This window comes from Tiliqua scincoides, chromosome 3 (assembly GCF_035046505.1).
Source record: "Tiliqua scincoides isolate rTilSci1 chromosome 3, rTilSci1.hap2, whole genome shotgun sequence".
Classification (NCBI taxonomy): Eukaryota; Metazoa; Chordata; class Lepidosauria; order Squamata; family Scincidae; genus Tiliqua; species Tiliqua scincoides.
This window is the reverse complement of record NC_089823.1, coordinates 158500029-158520556: the sequence shown is the minus strand read 5'-3', so window position 1 is coordinate 158520556 and position 20528 is coordinate 158500029. Positions and strand designations below refer to the sequence as shown.

Here is a 20528-nt window from a genome sequence, read left to right as displayed (position 1 = left end):
CACTTCAGGTAATGATATCACTTCCAGTGGGTCCTGACAGATTCTCATTCTAAAAAGTGGGTCCTGGTGCTAAATGTGTGAGAACCACTGGCTTAAAAAGCCAACATGGAGGTTTAGGTTTAGGAGGATTACAGCTAACTTTAGCTATGCTTTTCTTTGTTAAAATTGTAGTCTTTCTGCCACTTCCTTGCTGACATTCTTCTATTTCTGTTTGCTTGATCAGAATAACTATGCCAGTGTGTTATGGAGTAAATATCATTCATGTGATACATCTTGAGATTTTTGCCGAAAGTCTTCATATCAGAAGTTTCGATGGGCCGATTTACTTTCCCCTATTCATGTGATCTTAAAATGAGATGCAGCAAGTAAAAGTGGAGACAATTCAGACACAAATTGGCTACCTACTATAGAACAAGACTGAATGATGTCTGACTCATAAAGCAGAACACAACTCTTCAGGAACAGCACTTGTAGGTTACATTTAGTTTGATGGGCCACAGGTTGTACAACCCTGGCTTTGAATATACTGTAAATATTATTATTAATAGTAGATTTTTGCACAGTCAGGCATTTTGGCTGGTTTGTTTTATTCAGACATCGAGTCCTTACCAGGGACCTGGGATGCCTGGTTTTTATCCTATAAATACTGTTGCAAAATGTAAGCTGTTCCCAGTAATGCTGCTTTTTGTAGTTGGTGGATGGCAATTTCTGTGGTCTCAGTGCTGTTCACGTGCTCTTTACGGTGCTTTGGAATAGCACCAAGGATGCCAATCACCACTGGGATCACTTTGGTCTCCTTCTACCACAGGCTTTCAATTTCTACTTGTAAATCTTTGTATTTTGTTATTTTTTCCAGCTCTTTTTCTTCCACTCTGCTATATGTATTGCTATATCGATGATTTTGACTTGTTTTTTTTTTCTTCTCGACTACAGTTATGTCTGGTGTATTGTGCGACAGATGTTCGTCTGTCTGTAGTCTGAAAACCTATCATATTTTGGCATCTTCATTTTCAACAACTTTTTCAATTTTGTGGTGCCACCAGTTTCTGCCTGCAGGTAGCTTGTATTTTTTACAGATGTTTTAGTGCAGGAGTGTCAAACTCATTTCATATCTAGGGCCGGACAGCATTCGTGACGCCTGCTGAGGGCCAAAAGTGATGTCATTAGACAGGAAGTGATGTCATTGAACAGGTCATAACCAAAAATAAGCACTTTTTCTCACTTAGGAACTCATTAGCTGCAAATGACAGAAGAGAAAACACACAAATCTTGATCAAATTTCCAGATATGGATGAGCTCAATTTTCATGTGGGCTACCCTTACCTCACTAGCATCTCAGCACTGCTTAGCAGCTGAGATACTGAGGGCTGGATAAAAATCTTCCACAGGCCACATCCGGCCCCCAGGCCTTATGTTTGGCACACCTGTTCTAGTGTATCATTGTTGCTACTTTGTCATGCCTTTGTTTGTAGTCTGTTTGTGCAATGTTTTTACAGCATCTAATTAGGTAGTCCACTGTTGCATCTTTTTCTTTACAAAATAATAATAATAATAATAATAATAATAATAATAATAATATTTGTATATCACTTTTCAACTAAAAGTTCACAAAGTGGTTTGCAGAGGAAATCAAATAACTATTGGTTCCCTGTCCCAGCTCACAATCTAAAAAGATGCAAAAGAATACCAGCAGACAGCCACTAGAAAAGACACTGTGCTGGAGTGAGGAGGGCTAGATGCTTTCCCTCTGCTAAATAAAAGAGGAGCACCCACTTGAAAAACTGCCTCTTACCCAGTTAGCAGGGATAGAAGGGCAAGAAAAGCCTTGATTACAAGGGGAAAGGTAGGATAAACATACTTCAAATAAATTGTAAGTTGTATTTCAAATAAGTAAGCAAGCAACATTCTGATATGGTGGTGTATCAATAAAAAATATTTGTCTTGTTGCACCATTATAAACAGTGAGTATGTGACATCCAGAGCACTTCTGTGTCTGTGCAGCCCACTGCAGGATTGAAGTATAAAAAAAATTATGAGTAGGGGGAATCTCACTTTACCATATTTCTGTGGGTGAAAGGCCATCCTCTTTAATGTCTTGTCCTCTCAGCTATGGGTCTGCTGTTAGAACTCATAGATGTTTTACCTTTAAGCACTATGTCAACCTTGCAAAGGTCAACATAAATGACTAACTCACAGGTGGAGCCTATTTATCTGCATCAGTTCCCTTCCATGACTTGGCGTGATTAACAAAAAATGCGTTGTGCTAAATTCCATAGAGTTACGCAAATACAGGTAGTTGTTATCAATCCCCTCCCCTTCACTCCGTACTCAACCCACCCCGTTGCCAGCTGTCCCACTGAGCTTTTAAGAGTCCAGCCCTATGCGTTTCTACTCAGAAGTAAGCCCCATTGTAGTCAATGCGGCTTACTCCCAGGAAAGTGTGGAGAGGATTGTAGGCTAAATCACATGCTTTGCTTGCTGGGAAGGCTTGCTTGTGTCGGTGATAGCCTGCACCATCTCAGGGGGGGGGGGAGGGGAGGTTGCTTGTGTCAGTGATTGCCTGCACCATGGGGGGGGGAAGAATTGGGCAAACACTCCCTGGGTTTCTTAAAGCAATCCCCTCTGTTGCTACCACACTAGCCCCTGTGTGTGTGTGTGTGTGAGAGAGAGAGAGAGAGAGCGCGAGAAAGAGAGTGAGCTCCACCTTTCTGCACGTGTTCTGGCTACATAAGTTTACCGCCCCCCTTTCCCCTCTTCACCCTCTTTGCTGGCTCAGGTGCTCCAGGAATGTTACTGGTCCTTGCAAGGAGAACCTCTTCCAGGGCTCCAGGGCTATTTCCATGCCTGGGCGAGGCTGAGCCTTTTTGCAGTGTTTTGGGCTGCCTGGAAACGGAGCGAGATGCCAGCGCAGGGCAAAGGAGGCAAAGGTGTGTGTGACTTTCGGTTCCCCCACCCAATTTTCGTTGAGACAAATCCACAGATAAAAAATCTGTGGATAAATAGGCTGCACCTGTATAAACATTTCCAATAACCTGCCTACCCATACAGGGTGCAATCCAAACCTGCACTGGAGCAGGCAAGCCAGGAGGCTTATCACTGCATCCAATGCAGGTTCATTGGCAGCAGTGGCTTAGCCAGGGGCAAGGGGAAGCTCTTCCCCTTACCCCTGGGTAAGGGCTACTGGCCCCAATGGGTCTCCTCAAACTGCTGCTTTTCAAACTGGGGTGTCATGATGCCCCAGCCTGTGGGCCCTGGCCTCTGCTCTCTTAAGGGGTGGGGGCAGCCTGGAGGCAGGGAGGAGGCCGATGCTTTCGAAGTGAAAGTGGAGCGATCATGCTCCACTTCCGCTAAACTGGAAGTGGAGCATGATCGCTCCACTTTCACTTTTGAAGCATTAGGGAGCCTTGCAGACAGTTGCACAGGGCTCCCCACACCCCCAGGAGACTGCAGGAGGCTCTGGTAAGTGCACCCAAGCCCCTGCAGCTCCCTGAGCAGTGCGATCCTGGGGATCGTGCCGCTGCCTTCCCCCGCCCCAAATGGACTTATAGTGGTTTTCAGACTCTCCCAGAGAGTTTGAAAACAGCTGAATTGCAGATATAACCTAATTATCCATGGATTTTTCACCTGTGGAAAAATCATGGATTTTTCTATCTCAACGTGATGGGAAGGGCCCTTTAAATTAAAGGAAAACAGTCCTTTTACAATAGCCTGTTAATGTGAGAGAGGGCAGAGGGCTGACAATCCATCATTCTCTCTCCATGGCAACCAGCCCCTCCCTTCCCCCTGAGCACTGAAAGGACCTGGTGAAGAGTGAAGCTTTCTAAGCACTGGCAAGGAGAACTGATCATGGATTGTCTTAATGTCTCTGTCTTACATCACAAAGGTCAGCAAGGCTGTTTTAAAATGTCCCTAGCAAAGGGACATTGTTTTATAAATGGATTTGCTTTAATTTGCATTTTTTGCTATCCACTCTGGGAACAGAACCCCCCCCCCCCCCCCCGGAGTAATGAGACTCAACCTGTATAATAAATTTAGTACCATGATATGGTTTGAAATGTAGATTTAGGGCACAATCCTAACCAGGTCTACTCAGAAGTAAGTCCTATTTTGTTCAGTGGGGCTTACTCTCAGGAAAGTGTGGTTAGGATTGCAGCCTTAGTGACTCTCAATTCACACTCATTTATATCAGTCCCAGGCCCAGCAATACCTAGGAAAGCCTATCTGTAGTTAATGTGCTTTCTTCTTTATTATAGAATATTTACTTTAAAAGTGGTTGCAACTAAAGAGTCAACATTTTTTTGTTTGACGTAGAATTATGGATTGGGTGATGAGCAAGTTTCTATCCCAGAGCTGTCAATTAGCTGTTACAGAACACCATAAGGGTATATGATACTTCATAAATCATATCATTTCTGACCGTCAATGCGTTTTATGGGATGATTGACTGACTATAATGTTTTTGATGTGTTTTCTCCATTAATATTCAAGAGACTACACTCTTAAGATACATGGTTTCAATGATTGTAACATAATGACTTACACACTTTGCTGCAATTGAATTATATTTGGTGAATTTTCCTCAAAATATTATGATAGTAATCACTGTCAGTGGGTGAGTGCTATGTGTGGAGAAAGAAGGGTGCCATATTCCTTGAAATATAGTCACTTTTATAACATCTAATTCAGGGCCAGCTTACTCATAAGATCACTGAAGCAGCTGATTCAGGTGGTAGATTGACAGAAAGGGGCAGATGCTGCATGTCTGCTTGCCATCTCTGCTGCCCTGCCAGCTGCCCCAACCTTCCCCTGGCTGATCTGCCCTCACTCTGATGCCAGCAGCTCCTCCATCTCTTCATGTCCCCCATTTTAGGAAAGAGTAGGAAGTAGGTCTCTCTACTCTGTCCTGCATAGCCCAATCCTATGGGCTCTGGCGCTGATCTCCAGCACCAGTACTGGGTGTCACAAAATGCCATAAGGAACTTCCATGACAACTGGAGTATAACGAGCGCCAGTGCCAGTTGATGTTGGGCCCAGTGCCAGACGGATGCTGCCCAGAGCACAGTAAGAGCTCCAGGCGTTGGTGAGGGCCTTGATAGGGGAAGGTGTTCCAAGGCAGAGGGGGGGTGTAGTGGGGGGAAAATCTGGGGCAGGAGGGGTGTGGGTCCAGCAGAGCCTTACTCCATGATATCCTATCCTCTGTGTTGTGCTGCAAAGCTTGACATGGATGGAAGCTCTTAAGTCTGTGCTGGCAAAACAGCTGGTGCAGACATGAGAATCCCTCTTGCACTACCAGCGGTTCTCCCCAGGGGAAGGGGACTTTCATTCCCTTCCCTGGAGGAGACCTCTGGCAGCCTTGGCAGTGCTGCTGGATACAACAGTAACCATTTTGGTGCCACTGAAGCTGGCACCACCGCCAGGGATAGGATTGGGTTATCATTCCCCTTTACCTTTTTGAATTGAAAAGATGAGGAGGAGCACTGGTGACCATGCATGGACAGCAAAAAACACATGAAAGAGATGAAGGGTATGTGCATGGGCCAATATTGGGGGCAGCAACTTGCTTCCTCAGGTGGGAGGAGGCTTGCATCTGCCCTGATCATGTTCTTTAACAAGAACATTTTCAGTGTTTCTGAATATGTCAGCAGCTGCAATCTGAAAACCAATTATGGAGGCATCAAGTTCAGTAAGTCTGAACTGTTGCACACAGATCTTAGTGTATTGCACAAGGACTGCAGCCCCATCGTATTTTGTGGCTTCTGTTTTGGCAGGTTGAGGAGGTTACTTTTCATGACAGAGTTTCGATACAGAAATAAATCTTTCTGAAGTTAAGTATTTCTTCAACCATACACCACAGCATTAATTGCAAACCCTTTGATCTTTGCAAGGTATTAACGAATGTGGCTGATGAATATTTGTCTTTGAACAATGTCCACAAATCACCAAGACTCAAGGGTCTGTACTTTCAGAAACCTAATATTTAGGAAATCTAGATTTTTACCCACACATAATTGTGAAGGTTGCTAGAAGCAGGGGAGAAAAACACACAAGGATGTCAGAAAAATGAAACCTGTATTATAAACTTGCAAGAGAGCTTGAATTTTTATTCATTCTTTAATAAAACTTCTTCAAATGTTTTGAATGAATTGTTTTGATCTTTTGATGCTGCTATCAGACTTATTTTATCTTTAGGGAAATTGCTTTCAAACATGTTTTGGGTTGTTAAATGGGCCTGACCTGTACCACAACATTAAATCCAAACACACAGCTACTCCATGGCCCAGAGGAAGAGATTAGTAGTGCAGTGGCCAAAATGGGGGGGGGGGCAGATGGGCATTTGCTCTTACCAAGAATGGATGGGTCATACGTACATTGCTACACCTGCATCATGGCCTCCAGTGACCAGCATAAGATAGTGTCATCCATTTGTACCTGTGCTAGTTGCTGCACAAGCATAACAGCAAGGCATAATTCTTCTGTCATTGGTGACCGAGGAGGAGAGTCAGAACTAAATAACAGGGTTTTACGCAGTCTCTCATACCAACTGTCCAAAACTGACTACTGTCTAATTTGCTCCAAATTTGCGACCTAAAGTGGGTACTTTCATTCTGCTTCATAGTTGGGCCAGCCCTTTCTAAAAAATTCCTGATGCTGATCCTCCATGTAGTGTGCTGTGGCTGTAACAGAGTCCATGTTTTCAATGAGTATTCTGCAGGGAGCCCCAAAACTTTTTCTTTAGATTGTCACAGTCAACATAAAACCTATTAGCATATAAGCGAAGTTAGGATTTTTGTACCAAAGCACATCACTTTGTGTTGAATTCAGTTTCGTTTACCATCATGCTGTGCATTCATCCAGCCTGGAGTGATTCATTTGAAGCCGTTCACAGTATGTTTGTGATTTAGCCATCCTAGATCATTGGGTTTCATCTGAAAACTTGGCTGCTCCACAAGTCTCCTTTGGCCCTGGCTCCTTAATGAAAAAATAATGCAAGTACCAATACAGATAATTGGAGGACTGAACTGCTGACTTCTCTCCTTTGCAAGAAATGTCTGTTTATTGCTATCCTCTATTTCCTGTTTAATAACTTATTATCAATCCATTGGAGCTGTGGTTCCCAAACTGTGGGTTGGGACCCACTGGTGGGTCACAACCTGGTTTTTGGTTGATTGCCAAAGGGTGATGGAAGGACCAGATAACTAAATGCCTTAAGCCCTGAATCTATTCAGAAATCAGATACTGTAGCTGCTAATTACCCTGCAAAGAGCTCAGCTCCTGCAGCTTGCAAGCATGTGTAAATACAGGGAGATAAATGTTTGAGGGCCTTTTTCCTGGTTATTATTACTTATAAATAAAATATTATTTCTTTCAGATCACCTTTTTAAAAAGTCTTGTAAAGTTAGGTGGGTCCTGACAGAGCAGCCATTTTCAACCACTGTGCTGTGGCACATTGGAGTGCTGTGAGTGTTCCATAGGTGTGCCGCAGGAATTTGAGAGAAGGTCATTTATTAGTAAGGCCAATGGGAGATGTGATCCCTGTGCCAGCAACATGGTGTGCCTTGAAAATTTTAGTGCCTTGTTAGTGTGCCATGAAAGGAAAAGTGTTGAAAATCATTGCAATAAAATGTTGTTTTAAAAAGTGGGTCCCGGTGCTTAAGAGTTTGGAAACCACTACAGTGGAGGAACCATTGTCTTTTCCCAGGTCAACTAAGTTTCCCCAGGAGCCTTTGGGAAGGGACTTTGTCAAAGGGTTTTTCTTTCGAAAGAAAAGTCCAAGCATATAATCTCTAATGCAGTGTTTCTCAACCAGTGGTACTTGTACCACTGTTGGTATTTGAGGTGGTGTCTGGTGGTATGGGCAGGGACTCCCAGGTTTTTGCTGCTTGGTAGCAAGACCAGCAATGCAATATGACAAGCAGCAGTAGGAGGCTTCGCTTGGTAGACAGAGCTTCAGAGTGCACTTTTCGCTCACTCAAAAAAGTCCTCCTGTCTGCCCTGAGCCTCTTACCCATGACATCATCATCACCAGTTAGATCCTGTGGTATTTCCAATAGGTGGACCATGGGAAGTGGTACAGCAGGGGACAAACATTGAGAAATGCTGCTCTAATGGATCACTACATGATGGACGATACCATATACTCCAAGAATTGTTAGAAGTTGTTGTGGACCCTCACAGCTGACTTTGATTTAAAAATGCCTTTGCATGAGCACTAGCAACACTATCCTATATCACAACAGCACATTTGCTGGGAAACCTGAAGATGAGAATCGCATAACTTTGAAATGACTGGCGGCTCAATCCTATTGTGCTCCTATGGTGATGGATCTTGTGGGCTGCCACCATATGCCCCAGTGTGGTGCCACAAAAGCTGCACCATTATTGTGTGCTTTGGAACCATCAGTACAAATGGCCAGAGGCTCCATTTGTGCACCAGCAGCTCCTAGAACACTATGCCAGGACACGTAAGATGGCAGAGGAGGGAGTTAGGGGGCAGATCAAGGTGGTTCAGAGTTGGATAAGGGCAAGAAGCCGACCAAAATGGGAGCAGGAGGATTTCGACAGCAGCACTCACCAAGATCCTGTCCCCTTTCCTGGCCTGAACCCGCCTACAGGAGTCTTCTCAGACTTACTCCAGCAAAAGATCTGGTGGAGGTTCGAGGAGACCATTGAAGGCCAGGTTGCCTATGGAAAGGTATGTAAAAAACTTTTTTATATAACTTTCCTAGGCTGTTTGGTCACTCCTTTCCACCATAGCGTGCACCCATCCACTGCTGGCAGTGCTGCATGCTCTGGTTTGGCAAGTGATAGAATTGAGCCATAAGGCTACATGTTTTCCTGGGAGTAAGCCCCATTTAATACAATGGGACACTTTTGAATGGTCATCCACAGGACTGTGCTCTAAGGATCAGGAATTGCTTTGGAGCATGTCTAACATTTCAAACTTCACTCCAGCAGCAGGTGCTGAACAGCTCCTGCCCATGTCACCCATTCTTCCCATAAGCTTCATGTCTAATGGGAAAACAGGCGCATCCTGTCTTTCTACCATACTAGTCATGGCAACTAACAAACTGAAAAAATACAAAATGTAACAACCATTGTCAAAGAACTGAAAATAATAGCAAATTAGAATTGTTAAAACATCAGCACCTTCATTCCCTGAATGTCCAGCTAAATGAAATCGTCTTGGCCTGAAATCAGAATGATAAAAGAGGGAGTGCAAACTGCCCTAGAGATAGAACATGAAAGTTTGGTCACCACAATGAAAAACCCTGTCTCTCATTCATTCATTCATGCATTTGATTAAAAAATTATATTTCACCTTTTCCATGCTGGAGCAGATGCCCAAAGTGGCTTACAAAGCTTCACCATAAAAACTTACGAAGTACAAAAACAATAAATAAAATAATTAACCCATTTTTTCCCAGCCCGCAGGTGTACATATTTGGTTCCTGTTGCATATATGCAACGTTGGACTGAAATAGCTTTCAATAAAAACAATTATTGGGGCAGGCAACTATTTGGACCAGAAAGAAGCAGCAGAAGCAAAATACTATTACAGAGTCACAGAAGGCAGACATCAACCCATCACCCAAATGCCAGATGAAACAGAAATGTATTGAGCCCTTGCCAAAAGGCCATGGTAGTTCTTAATTCTCCTCACAGGTGATTCCCACCTTCCTAATTTCTGACAGCAGTGGAAGCAAGAGCAAAGTCTCTGTTGATAAGCACAGTATACAGGTGGCTTGAAACGAGAAATAGTCTTTCAATGTCCAGTCTAAGGTATTTAGGTCTTTATCAGTCAACAAAATTGCACCTGGAACAAACTAGATACCAGTGTGAATCTTAGATTGGAGAGATATCTGGCAATCACATTCTGGAGCACTTGCACTTTTTAAATGCTTTTCAAGGCAGTTCACATAGGTAACATTACAGTACTCTAACTTGGATGCTCCTAAAAGCAGGGATGTCAAACATAAGGCCTGTGGGCCAAATATGGTCCTCCAGAAGCAATTTATGTGGCTGCCATTATAATTGGGCTCTCTCATATCTTGAAAATATGAACAAGCTTTGCACACTTTCTCTTCTGTCTTTTCAGTTTCTATGTGAGAACAAAGTGCTTATTTCTGGCCATCATCTGCTTAATGATGTCACTTTCCGTTTAATGATGTCACTTCTGGCCCTTAGCAAGCATCGTGACAGCTATCTTTGGCCCTCTATATGAAATGAGTTTGAAATATCTGTCCTAAAGTATGGATAACAGTGTTTATCTTATGGGCACATTGTGCTGCTAGAACTAGCATTCTGGCAGTGCAACATGCTTCATGGCTCTCACAAATGGTGCCATGATATTTTGTGTAACTGGGCTGCCACCACAAGTGGTGAGTGGCCATGTGTCAGCATCTTTCCCATGAGCCCCACCATCAGTGGGCCAGCATGAGAGGTGGGTGGAAGGTGGAATGAGACAGGGAGTGATGAAATAAGGCAGAGGAGGAGGGCAGCAGTACCAGTGGCAGCTCCGGCGCTTCCTGGCCTAGCCACTTCCTGGCCTTGAACTACCATCCTGGGTTCGCTCAGACTTGTGCCAGCTAAACTGCTGGTGCAAGTCTGAGTAGACCCATTTGGGCAGCAGAGGCTTATCCCTGGATAAGATAGAGCTGGCACAGCAAAAGCATTGATGACAAATACCCAAACTATGAGTTATGGATATTACCTATGGCAGCGCCAAGTCCAAAAGTAGTCTACAGAGTATGAATCTTACCTTTTGGGGGAGTGTAAACCCATCAAGAAAAGTTGAATGCCAGCCCGTATGAGGAGCTAAATCCCCCTCAGTCACCTCCATCCTGTCTTGATTGTTCTTTCATTTGTTAGAGCTCATTCAGTGCATTGCTGATTCAAGGCACCTATCTAGAGTTTCTACTGCCAGGAGACATAGGGGTGTCATCAACATATTCAGCCCTTAATTCCAAATATCTGAATAATTCCCCAGGCTGGTTTTGGTTTTTAAAACACCATGGGAAAGACACATGCAACTGTGCATCACATAAAGTAGTACCTTGGGAGACAACTGGTGGCCAGTTGTTCCATCAGTGTGCAAAATCGACATGGGTATTCCTTTTTGTGTGAGAAAAATCTGTAAACAGGAAATTAGACTACTGTCCACTCCTGCGCATGTCTTTCTTATACAACCTACATTAATTTTTCATTCTAATGACACATTTTTAATGAATATTCCTCCATGGAGGAAAACTATTATGCCTTGTTTTATTTGTTTTTTTTGTAAAGTGAGATGCTAAGCTAATGTCACCAAGGGCATGTTTGCAGTCAGCACCCCTCTTTAAATTCATCTTCAGAACATTCTGCATCTGTCCCCACTAGCACAACTGTCTGCATTATGGTGTCTGGGAGACGTAGGCAACACTCATCAGTCCAATACACATCAGTCAATCCAGACACATGCAATAACTGGCTTCAGAGAGATGAAGCCAGTTATTTCAAACCCAGGAACAGAATATGGCCTAGACCAGTGCTGCCAATCCTGTCTCTCCCAGGATGGAACTGCCCCCTCTTTGCCCTCCCTATTCTGATCCATCCTCCCCCCACCCCTGTGCTACTCAGCAGTATCTTACCTGCTCTGTTGGGCGCAGCATCTGGATTCAGCGCTGGCAGGATGGCCAGGACTTCCCACTGGCGCAGCCTACTCACTGGGTGCCACAAATGTGCTTTAAGGCATGTTTGCAACACCCTAGGCCAGGGGTGCCCAAATCCCAGCCTGAGAGCCATTTGCAGCCCTCGGGGACCCCCAAATCAGCCTGCGGGGAGTCCCCAGTCTCCAATGAACCTCTGACCCTCCAGAGACTTGCTGGAGCCCATGCTGGTGCAACACGACTACTCTCAGCATGAGGGCTGACTGTTTGACCTCTTGTGCGAGCTGCGGGCTGAGGGCTCCCTCCACTGTTTGCTGTTTCACATCTGTGAAGCAGCAGCAGCAGCAAAGGAAAGGCCAGCCTTACTTTGTGCAAAGTCTTTTATAGGCCTTGAGCTATTGTGAGACCTTCATTCATTCATACATGCTCCATCTTTAATATATTCATTTATGTAAATTTATTCAAATTTTAAATATAAATTATTTTTTCCCCTGGCCCCTGACACAGTGTCAGAGAGATGATGTCTGCCAAAAAGTTTGGACACCCCTGCTCTAGGCCAGTGCAGCATTCCATAGAGGCATGAGTAGGATTGTGTCATCATTTATTGTTTGAATGCGTAAGTGCTTTTAAGGACAGCTCCACCTTTTAGTCCATATGGTGGAATTCAACTAACTTCTTTGCACAGTTGACAGAATTATGAGGCTAGATTTGTAGTTTTGAATTTCCACATAACTGCACAAATCTGCGATAGTCTGCAGGATTTGAAAGATGCATGCAAGTTCTGTGTTTTTGAATGTTGTATGCTTGACATCACTATGTAATAGATGAGATGCATTGCACACTTCTTGTACTTGGTTTTTCTGCAGCCAGTACTCCGGTAACAGCATTTCTCAACTTGATATGAAACTTGAATTGTGGGTGGGAACAGAACATCGGCTAGGTTGAGAAGGATCCAGGTGCTAGCTCTGAAGTCATGCATCAGTTGCTGAAGAGGGGTAGCTTGAGTCTAAATTAGTTTGGATTTTGATGTGGAGCATTGGTTGCACCTGTTCCTCTTCTCATTACACAGTTTGAGGAACTGAAGCCAAATACCAGCAGGATCCAGGTAGTTTTCAGTCCTCTATCCTACCCATAAAAGAGGGGGGTGCATACCATCAAAAGCGGCATTCAAGCAGTCTGTATCATTGGGTGAGCAAGGGTTTGTTGTTTTTTTTAAAAAAGGTTTTCTCTCCTAAGCAATTAAAAATGCTAATGTTGCCCCTTCCCCACCAATCAATTGCTTTCCTTTTCAGATGACTGCCTTGATTTCTAGTGGCTGTAATGACACAGTGGGTGGGTGAGCTTACTTACCCAAGTGCACCAGAGAGGGACAAATATCCTCTAGGTCCAGAGAAAAGTGGATTGTGACGTTTAAAAAAACAAAACACTTAATGATCTCCTATTCCCAAATAAAACTTCAGGTGGAACCCCCTGGAGGTAGCTTGAGGCAGGTTGAAATGGCTCGCGAGAATGGATATTTTTATGTCGTGTGTGTCCTTAATAGATGCCTGTGCTACAGACACAGCTTCCCCTAAACGTGGAGGTTGCTGTGGGCAGGCAGAGTTGATACTATGAATACTTAAGGAGAATTTGCAGACGGAATGATTTTTTTAAGCTGAGCCTGGCATAGGAAGTCTCAGTGCAGAGTGCACCCTGAGCATGTGCAGAGTGCCTTGCCTTCAGTACTGAGCGACCACAACCGCCGCCCCCCCCCCCAGCACACACCTGTGTGTGTGAGTGACTGCCTGTCTGGATCCCACCCGCCCCCCAACTACTGGAAATGGAACTTCTCCCGCTAGCCCTGGAGATGGCTGGAGGCAGACGGAGGAGGCCTGGCCGTGCCGTGGTGGCTACTCTGGGGCTGCGTGCGCAACGACGAGTGCCTGCCCGCCGTGGTCCTGCAAGAGAAACGTGTCCAAGGGCTTCGCATTCCTTTGCAACGTGGCGCGGCATCTCAGCAAGAAGCGGTGCCTGGAATGCGAGCGAGCCCACGCACCCACCTACCTGCCTCTGGCTGGCTGGAGGGGAGGGGGAGAGAGGGCTGCTGCTGTGTAGTTGACGGAGTAGTAGCCCTCCGAAGAGTGAGCAGGGGAAAGTGCATGTGCTGCTGCTACGGCATGCTGCAGACGCCCCTCGCTCGCCGCCGTGCCTGCCTTCCTTCCCTCCCTCCTTCTTCTCCTCTCGCGCTCGGGCGCTGCTGCCTCCAGTCTAGCTTGACGCAGGCAGAGAGAAACCACTGCCGTCGGTGGAGCGGTGCCGATGGGACCCCGCTTAGGACCATGACGGCGTTCCTCCTGCGGAGCCTCCTCGCGTAGCTCCACTGTTCCGGGCGCGCCAGGCTGGAGGCGCGCCTTCCAGGGCGGACGGGAGGCAGCAGCAGGTCTATCCAAGAGGCAATTGGCAAAGTTGGCTTGAAGTGGGACCGGCGGCGGCGGCGGCGGCGGCAGCGGCAGCGGCAGCGGCAGCTACCTTGTGGGGCGGAGGGGAAGACTGCGCCCGGCGGAGAGGGGGGCGCAGGCAGGAGCCCCCGGGAGGAGGAGGCGGTGGTGGAGGAGGAGGTTGAGGATGGGGACGCTGCGGGATTTGCAGTACGCCTTGCAGGAGAAGATCGAGGAGCTGAGGCAGCGCGATGCTCTCATCGACGAGCTGGAGCTGGAGCTGGACCAGAAGGACGAGCTGATCCAGAAGCTGCAGAACGAGCTGGACAAGTACCGCTCCGTGATCCGGCCCGCCACGCAGCAGGCACAGCAGCAGAGCTCCGGCACCTTGCAGGGCGAGCAGAGGACCAAGAGGCAGGCCATTTCAGCCGAGCCCACCGCTTTTGACATCCAGGACCTCAGCCATGTCACGCTGCCTTTCTACCCCAAGAGCCCACAGTAAGCCCCGGGGTTGAGCGTTGTGTCCGTGTGGCGTCCCTGTGGTGTGGTCTCCTTCTCTCTCCCCCCCCTCCCCGTATACATCTGTCTCTCTCTGCCCATCCGCTCGCCCTGTGGATCCCTCTACGCCGCCGCCTGCTTCCCATCGCTTGTCTTCTCATCTCCCTCCAGTTTGCCTCCCCTCTCGCCTGGCCCTAAACTCTTTGGGGCTGCCCCCATTTCCAAAGCCACATCCTACTGCACGCATCAGCTTTGCGCTGTGTCGTTTGCAGGCATCAAGGTAACCTCACCTAACCCCCTTCTCCAGAACAGGACTTCTTAGTGTGAAAACTGGGGGGGGGGGGGAGAGAAAGCTCCTTCTTTCTGATCTGATTCCCTCCCCCCCTTCAAATTAGCGGCATCATCAGACAGTCTCTTCCAGTGTGGTGTGCGTTTCTGTCTGGTTTTTTGTTTTTGTTGTGACTTCTGCCTTGAATTTTGCTGGGGAATGCCTTGAACTGTGTGAACCAAATTCACTGCCATAAGGCTAAAGGGGGAAGAAAAAGGGCACTCATTCCATTCACTAGGCATTTATTTACTTAAAGGGAAGGAGGCATTTTTGGCTAACATGTTTTCCGGCAGACCTGATTTTCTTTGGCACCCAGGCAGGAGATGTTTTTGGGGTCGCTTCTCTCATCATTCCGTATGACATAAAAAGGGGCTCTCTGCCTGTGGCTCTCTATCTGATCTGGGGCTGTCTATCTGTTGTATACATCTATTAGTGAGCAGCTCTCTGCTAAACTGCTTTGCACCTGTATCCTGCAAGGCTGCCTCTAACCTGATTGCTGGTGCTTGTCATCAGGCATATGTAAGAATGTGTGAGTTACTGTCACTCCACTCAGCCACTTTCCCCCATTTCTCAGTGAGAACTGAAACAGCAGAAAGGTTCATATACATCCCCTGTCAAAATCTGAAAAAGGTGCTTTCTGCACCTTAGGACTCAGAAGTTCGTCTCCCATTGTATGGATGAGTGAGGCTTTGATCCCTCAGCCTCTGTATTTGCACCTGTCCTGAGCAGTGGAATGCTTTGGTTCTCTTTGCTCTGTCACCCCAGCCTTTGTCTGCTGTGCAGTCCTTACTGGTCTATTTGTGGGGCTGTAAGTCAGCAGAGGAAGCGTAGAAACAAAGCAGACCTATGCTTAATTCTCAACAGAGAGGTGCCAGAGTGTTGACCTCAACACTCTTACTCCTTAATCTCAGATCCATCAAGGCTTGTTGTGATTATTTAGCAGTGAAGGGAAGGTACTCTGTGCACACTTTTCATTTCTGTAATTCCTACAGTATTATGTAATAGGACTAAAATCTAGCACTACAGGTGTGTTTTGTGAATCTGGCAACCCCATTCTAAGCAGCAGCCTGCTGAGTGCCCCTGACAGGAGCACAAGTGGATTAGTCTAGGTCTAGATTTTTCTGGCTTCTTTGTCCTTTTCTCCAGTTTTAGCTCTGAGAGAAACAAAGAGGTGCCTTGGGTTTATGCTGACAGTGTTTGTCCACATGAACATGCAGGCTTATCCTGCATGTAATCTAGGGTGCCCCTAGGGCATCACATCTTCAGTGTAGGACTTCCTTCTGGTTCCTTCCCCTCAGCTGCATTTCATCTTCCTCCACCTCTCTCTGGAGTCTCTTCAGAGAAGTCTGGTCTGTTTCACAGCTCATCAGGTTCATGAGGCAGTCAAACTGACAAGGCTTTTTAGGGAAGAGAGCAGAAAAAAGTGGCAGTTTGGTATTTCTGACAGTCCAGGCTCAAATGTAAGAGGAGTCACCAACATGAGCTGCCAAGCGTGCATCTTACTGGCATAGCAAATGTGAAGTAGTGCTTTTGCTTCAAAAGTTATATGCTGTGGGTTGCAGAGTTGATGTTACAGAGGCTGTTACATGCAACTGTTCAAAAACCTAACACCCCTTCTTACAGGAAAACGGGAGTTCTTACAGTGTGAAAATGGGGGGGGGGGTTTCCAGGCAGTACAATCCTATGCGAGCTTTCTGGGAAGCAAGTTGCACTGCATTCAGTGCATCTTATTCCCAAGAATCTAGGGTTGTGGCTTAAAAAATATATTAAAGAGTCTAGAAACTGCTATTAGCATGCATAAAAAGATAAGATAGTTTTTAGGGGTTTTTCATAGTTTTGGATTCTTAGTTTGAGGTTTGTCCCTTTGCTACAAAGCATTTCCATTCCTGATTAAAAAGAAACATAAGCTGTAGAACTAAATCCCATAATACAGTGGCATTCTTGACACACACAAGTCTGTATTATTATTCTCTGGATAAATCGATCTAGAATTACACCACACCAACAGTATCCCTCAAGCATAACCTTGATACAAGTTAGAATTACTGCTTCAGAAAGAAGAATGACTTGATGTGAAAGTTCAGAAGGAACTCTCCCCATGTGTGGCAATTAATGTCAGAGCAGAGGTCTCCAAACTGCAAACCACTGTGTCCCAAAAAAAACCTTCCCTGTCCCAAGCAGTGCTTACCATTCTGCTGTGGTGTGTGATCTGGACACAGAGGTGCAGAACAGTAAGTGCCGCTCCTGTCAGGGAAGGCTTTTTCCAAACCCTGGATCTGGCCTGCAGGCCAGGGTTGGAGAGCTCTGTGTTCTGTGAAATCATTTGGTAAGCTTCCCTGAAGCACCTGGCTGGCCACCATTGGAAAGAATGCTAAACTAAATGGACCATCAGACTAATCTATTAAGACTCTCTTGGTATGTTCTTGTATTAACGTGGACCTTAGAAGATGTCACATTTTATGCCACATGTGTACACACACATATATACATACACACACAATTTTGTGACTTATTCTCTGGATGCTGAAGATGCTTCTTGGGATTGATTCACAAGAGAAAAAATTGTTCCTCTGTGGCAATATTAAGGGACCACTTTATGTGTTGGTTGGAGCTAACAATAATTGCCTGATCATAAATACCAGATTACTGTTTAGCAGTTTATTATTATTTTGTTAGGATTCGGTGCAAGTTAAAGCAATCTGGGTGCTTGATATTCAAATATTCAGTTTGCCACATGGTCAACTGGAAAGCATACTGGGGAGGCTCTGATAACTGATTTTTAAAGAATCATGTGGATCATCCCATGCTGGGATTCTGAAAGAGACTGAAAGAAACATTTCATTTCATTTACCAACATGCAAATTGAATCACTGAATGGTAAAGGTTCACACAGTTGACAAAAACAAAAATTTTTCTCACTTCAGTGTTATGTTCTACTGAGAATACAGAATAGGTAAAAATCTGTTAGAACAAATGCCCTTATTTACATTCTATTACACTGATAACATGAAGTACTCTGTGATTTCAACACCATAGATGCTTCATCATCATAGCCAGGAATAATCAGGGCACAGTGCCCAGAAGATGGAATACAAATTTGTTTTCTTTGTTTTCTCTTTCCATAATGGTCTTGTACAAATTTTTGTGTATTACTACTGAGACAACTTCCCTTTATTCAAATGAGAACATGTTCTTTGTGGATCTTTTATCCACTTATTGCCCTTCTGTGTGTGATGGTGAAAGTTCTCACAGAGTACGGGGGATGACATATACGTTAATTGGTTTAATTCTAAACCATCTTCTTAAGTAGTCATTTCAATTAATTGGATTCACTGGCAGTTGTGTATAGATAGGAGCATAGATAAGGGAGTACAAGAGGACCTGTGGGGAAGCAGGGTTCAAGGAGTCTATAATTTGGTCAAGGACTACATAAACACACACCAACTTGACAAGCCAAAATGCAAATAGTGTACTGGGCTTAGACTTTACTGTTGAGAGCCTTGTTTGTGTCTTTCTGTCTAACGAAATTTATGGGCTTTTACATGCATTCAGATTTGGACAAGGGACAAGTTGTAAACGGTACCCATCATGTAAAGTTGACAGTTTTGTGGCACCCACCTGGATTTATGAATTGTTTCAGAGTAGTAAATTACCAAGTAATGAAATTTAGGAAACAAAAAAAGGAACAGAGGTTGTGACAGACTACTTGGAGAAGAGCAAAAAGTAAAATATCTGATGTAAAACACAGTCCTATAAATGGGTACACTGGTGACAGCAAAATATGGAATGACAGGCAATAAGAAGCTAGTGAATGGACTTGCTTGGTACAGCTTGCTCTTTATTTATGGTCTGACATTCTATGGTACTAGAAGAGAATCAGGAAAGATCCACTGTGACAAAGAAACAGCCTAAACACAGCACAAAATCCCATTGGGCACTTACTCACAGGATTGATCTGGGTTTTCTGAGCTCTTTCCTCTCTGTGGTTCTGAATGTCTTCAAAGAAAACCTGCTTTCAGTGTGTCCCCCCCTTCCCCCACAGTTCTCTTGTCCAGAAAGGACATATTGGGAGAACAGCTGTAATAAATCTTGCTTTGAAGATTTTAAATAAATTTAGGAAAAATCATCTGTTCTTGTTTCACACTTGCTGTCACAAGTTTTTAATGGAGAAAGTTAGCCCCCTGACAAAGAAATATAGCATCCTTCACATGGCACTTAATTTCCTTACCTGACTGCCTTATAAATCTTAAGGTGCTAGTTTAGAAGACCATGAGTGTTTTTTTTGTGTGTTTCATTTTGAATCATGGTTCATCTCAAAACACACCACATGTGGTATAATTTATGCATACGTCAGTACAAATATTTTTGACAAATATAGTTCATTTTGACAGTTCTAAATGCAACATCTAAAGCTCCCATGAGGTGATTAGTAATATGTCCACATGGGAAAAATCTTCAGAAGGATATAATATATAGGCTCAGTATTGATTTCTGTGAGCACAATGTAACTGCATGTCCTTTCTGCATTAGATTCAGCTTATTGCTACACCAATGTTCTCTTTAGCCACTCAATAGGATCCTGTATGTTGAGCTCAAGTGAAACTGTGAAGTTCCCCTTTCTGTGAGTTATTCAGAACCTTTGCTTTTAGTGATGATTCCTGTGTGTAGTCACTCAGAACTAATCAAAGGCTGGAAGTTAGAGGAACCTCATTACAGCAAAACTGTCTAATTGTTCATGAGCAACTTTTTCCCCCTCATAGCTTGAACACTTAACTGGTGAGTGAAGTTAGTTTCCTGACTAGCCCAGGGTTGTAAGGAGTTCCTTGAACTACTCTTGGACAAGGAGTTACTTGTCAGCTCTTACTCCACTGTGTATACTGTAAAAGAGGATGCTCTGTTCCTTGGGACTTGTGATGACAGCACACTTGTTGATTTGAATGCTGTTTCCTACTGAAAAGCCATTAAAGACAGTACTTATTTGCAACATAATTGTCCTGCCACATGGCAGTATAATTAAAATGTAAGATTGGAGAGGAAGCCTCTATTTTAATTAAGTAAAGTTGCTTTACTAACTGAAGTGGATGTTTGGAAATAGGATCCAACTTTATCTGCTGCTGTCATGTATAAGCGCTAAACCAGGAATACATATGAAAAAGATTTCCATTTTAACAAAATTCTGGATTAGTCTTTTTCTCTCACAAAATAATAAAGCTCATAGCACAAGCCAAACTATATTTACTCAGAAGTTTCACTGTTTTCAGTGGAAACTTTGTCCAAGTAAATAGATGGTCTAAAATTCAGCCCAAACCATAATCTATTAAGGCCTATTGCACAAATATGTAGCTATTAACTGTATACATCTGCCTTTGTTTCATGAAGTTATCATTGTTGCTCATTCTGGGAGTTTTGATAACAGTTTAATATGAGGATGGAGTTCACGCTCTATGTAAGCATGAACTGCAAAAGAAATTGAAAGCAGTATTGTTTTGAAAATACCAAAGGGATGGTGTACAATGAGGAACAGTGCAAAGGAATCCTGCGCTAAGTGGGAATTTATTCTGGAATTCCTTGCAATATGCTGAGGGTTCTAGGACTTACTCTCTGCGTATCTTTGAATATGACAGAAATGCAAGGTAGAAA

The 20528-nt window shown here is 44.5% G+C and overlaps 1 protein-coding gene across 2 annotated transcripts in view; it reads left to right on the top strand.

The window, feature by feature from the left end:
* The window catches only part of PRKG1 (protein kinase cGMP-dependent 1), an 837851-nt gene that overhangs the window by 94819 nt on the left and 722504 nt on the right, over positions 1–20528 (top strand). The window contains exon 1 of one of the 2 annotated variants that reach the window (XM_066620307.1): positions 14250–14560. The exons of the other annotated variant lie outside the window; for it this stretch is intronic. Coding sequence (XP_066476404.1) covers positions 14250–14560 — 311 coding nt within the window. Of the gene's footprint in view, positions 1–14249; positions 14561–20528 lie in introns of those variants that run through there. 2 annotated transcript variants of the gene reach the window in all.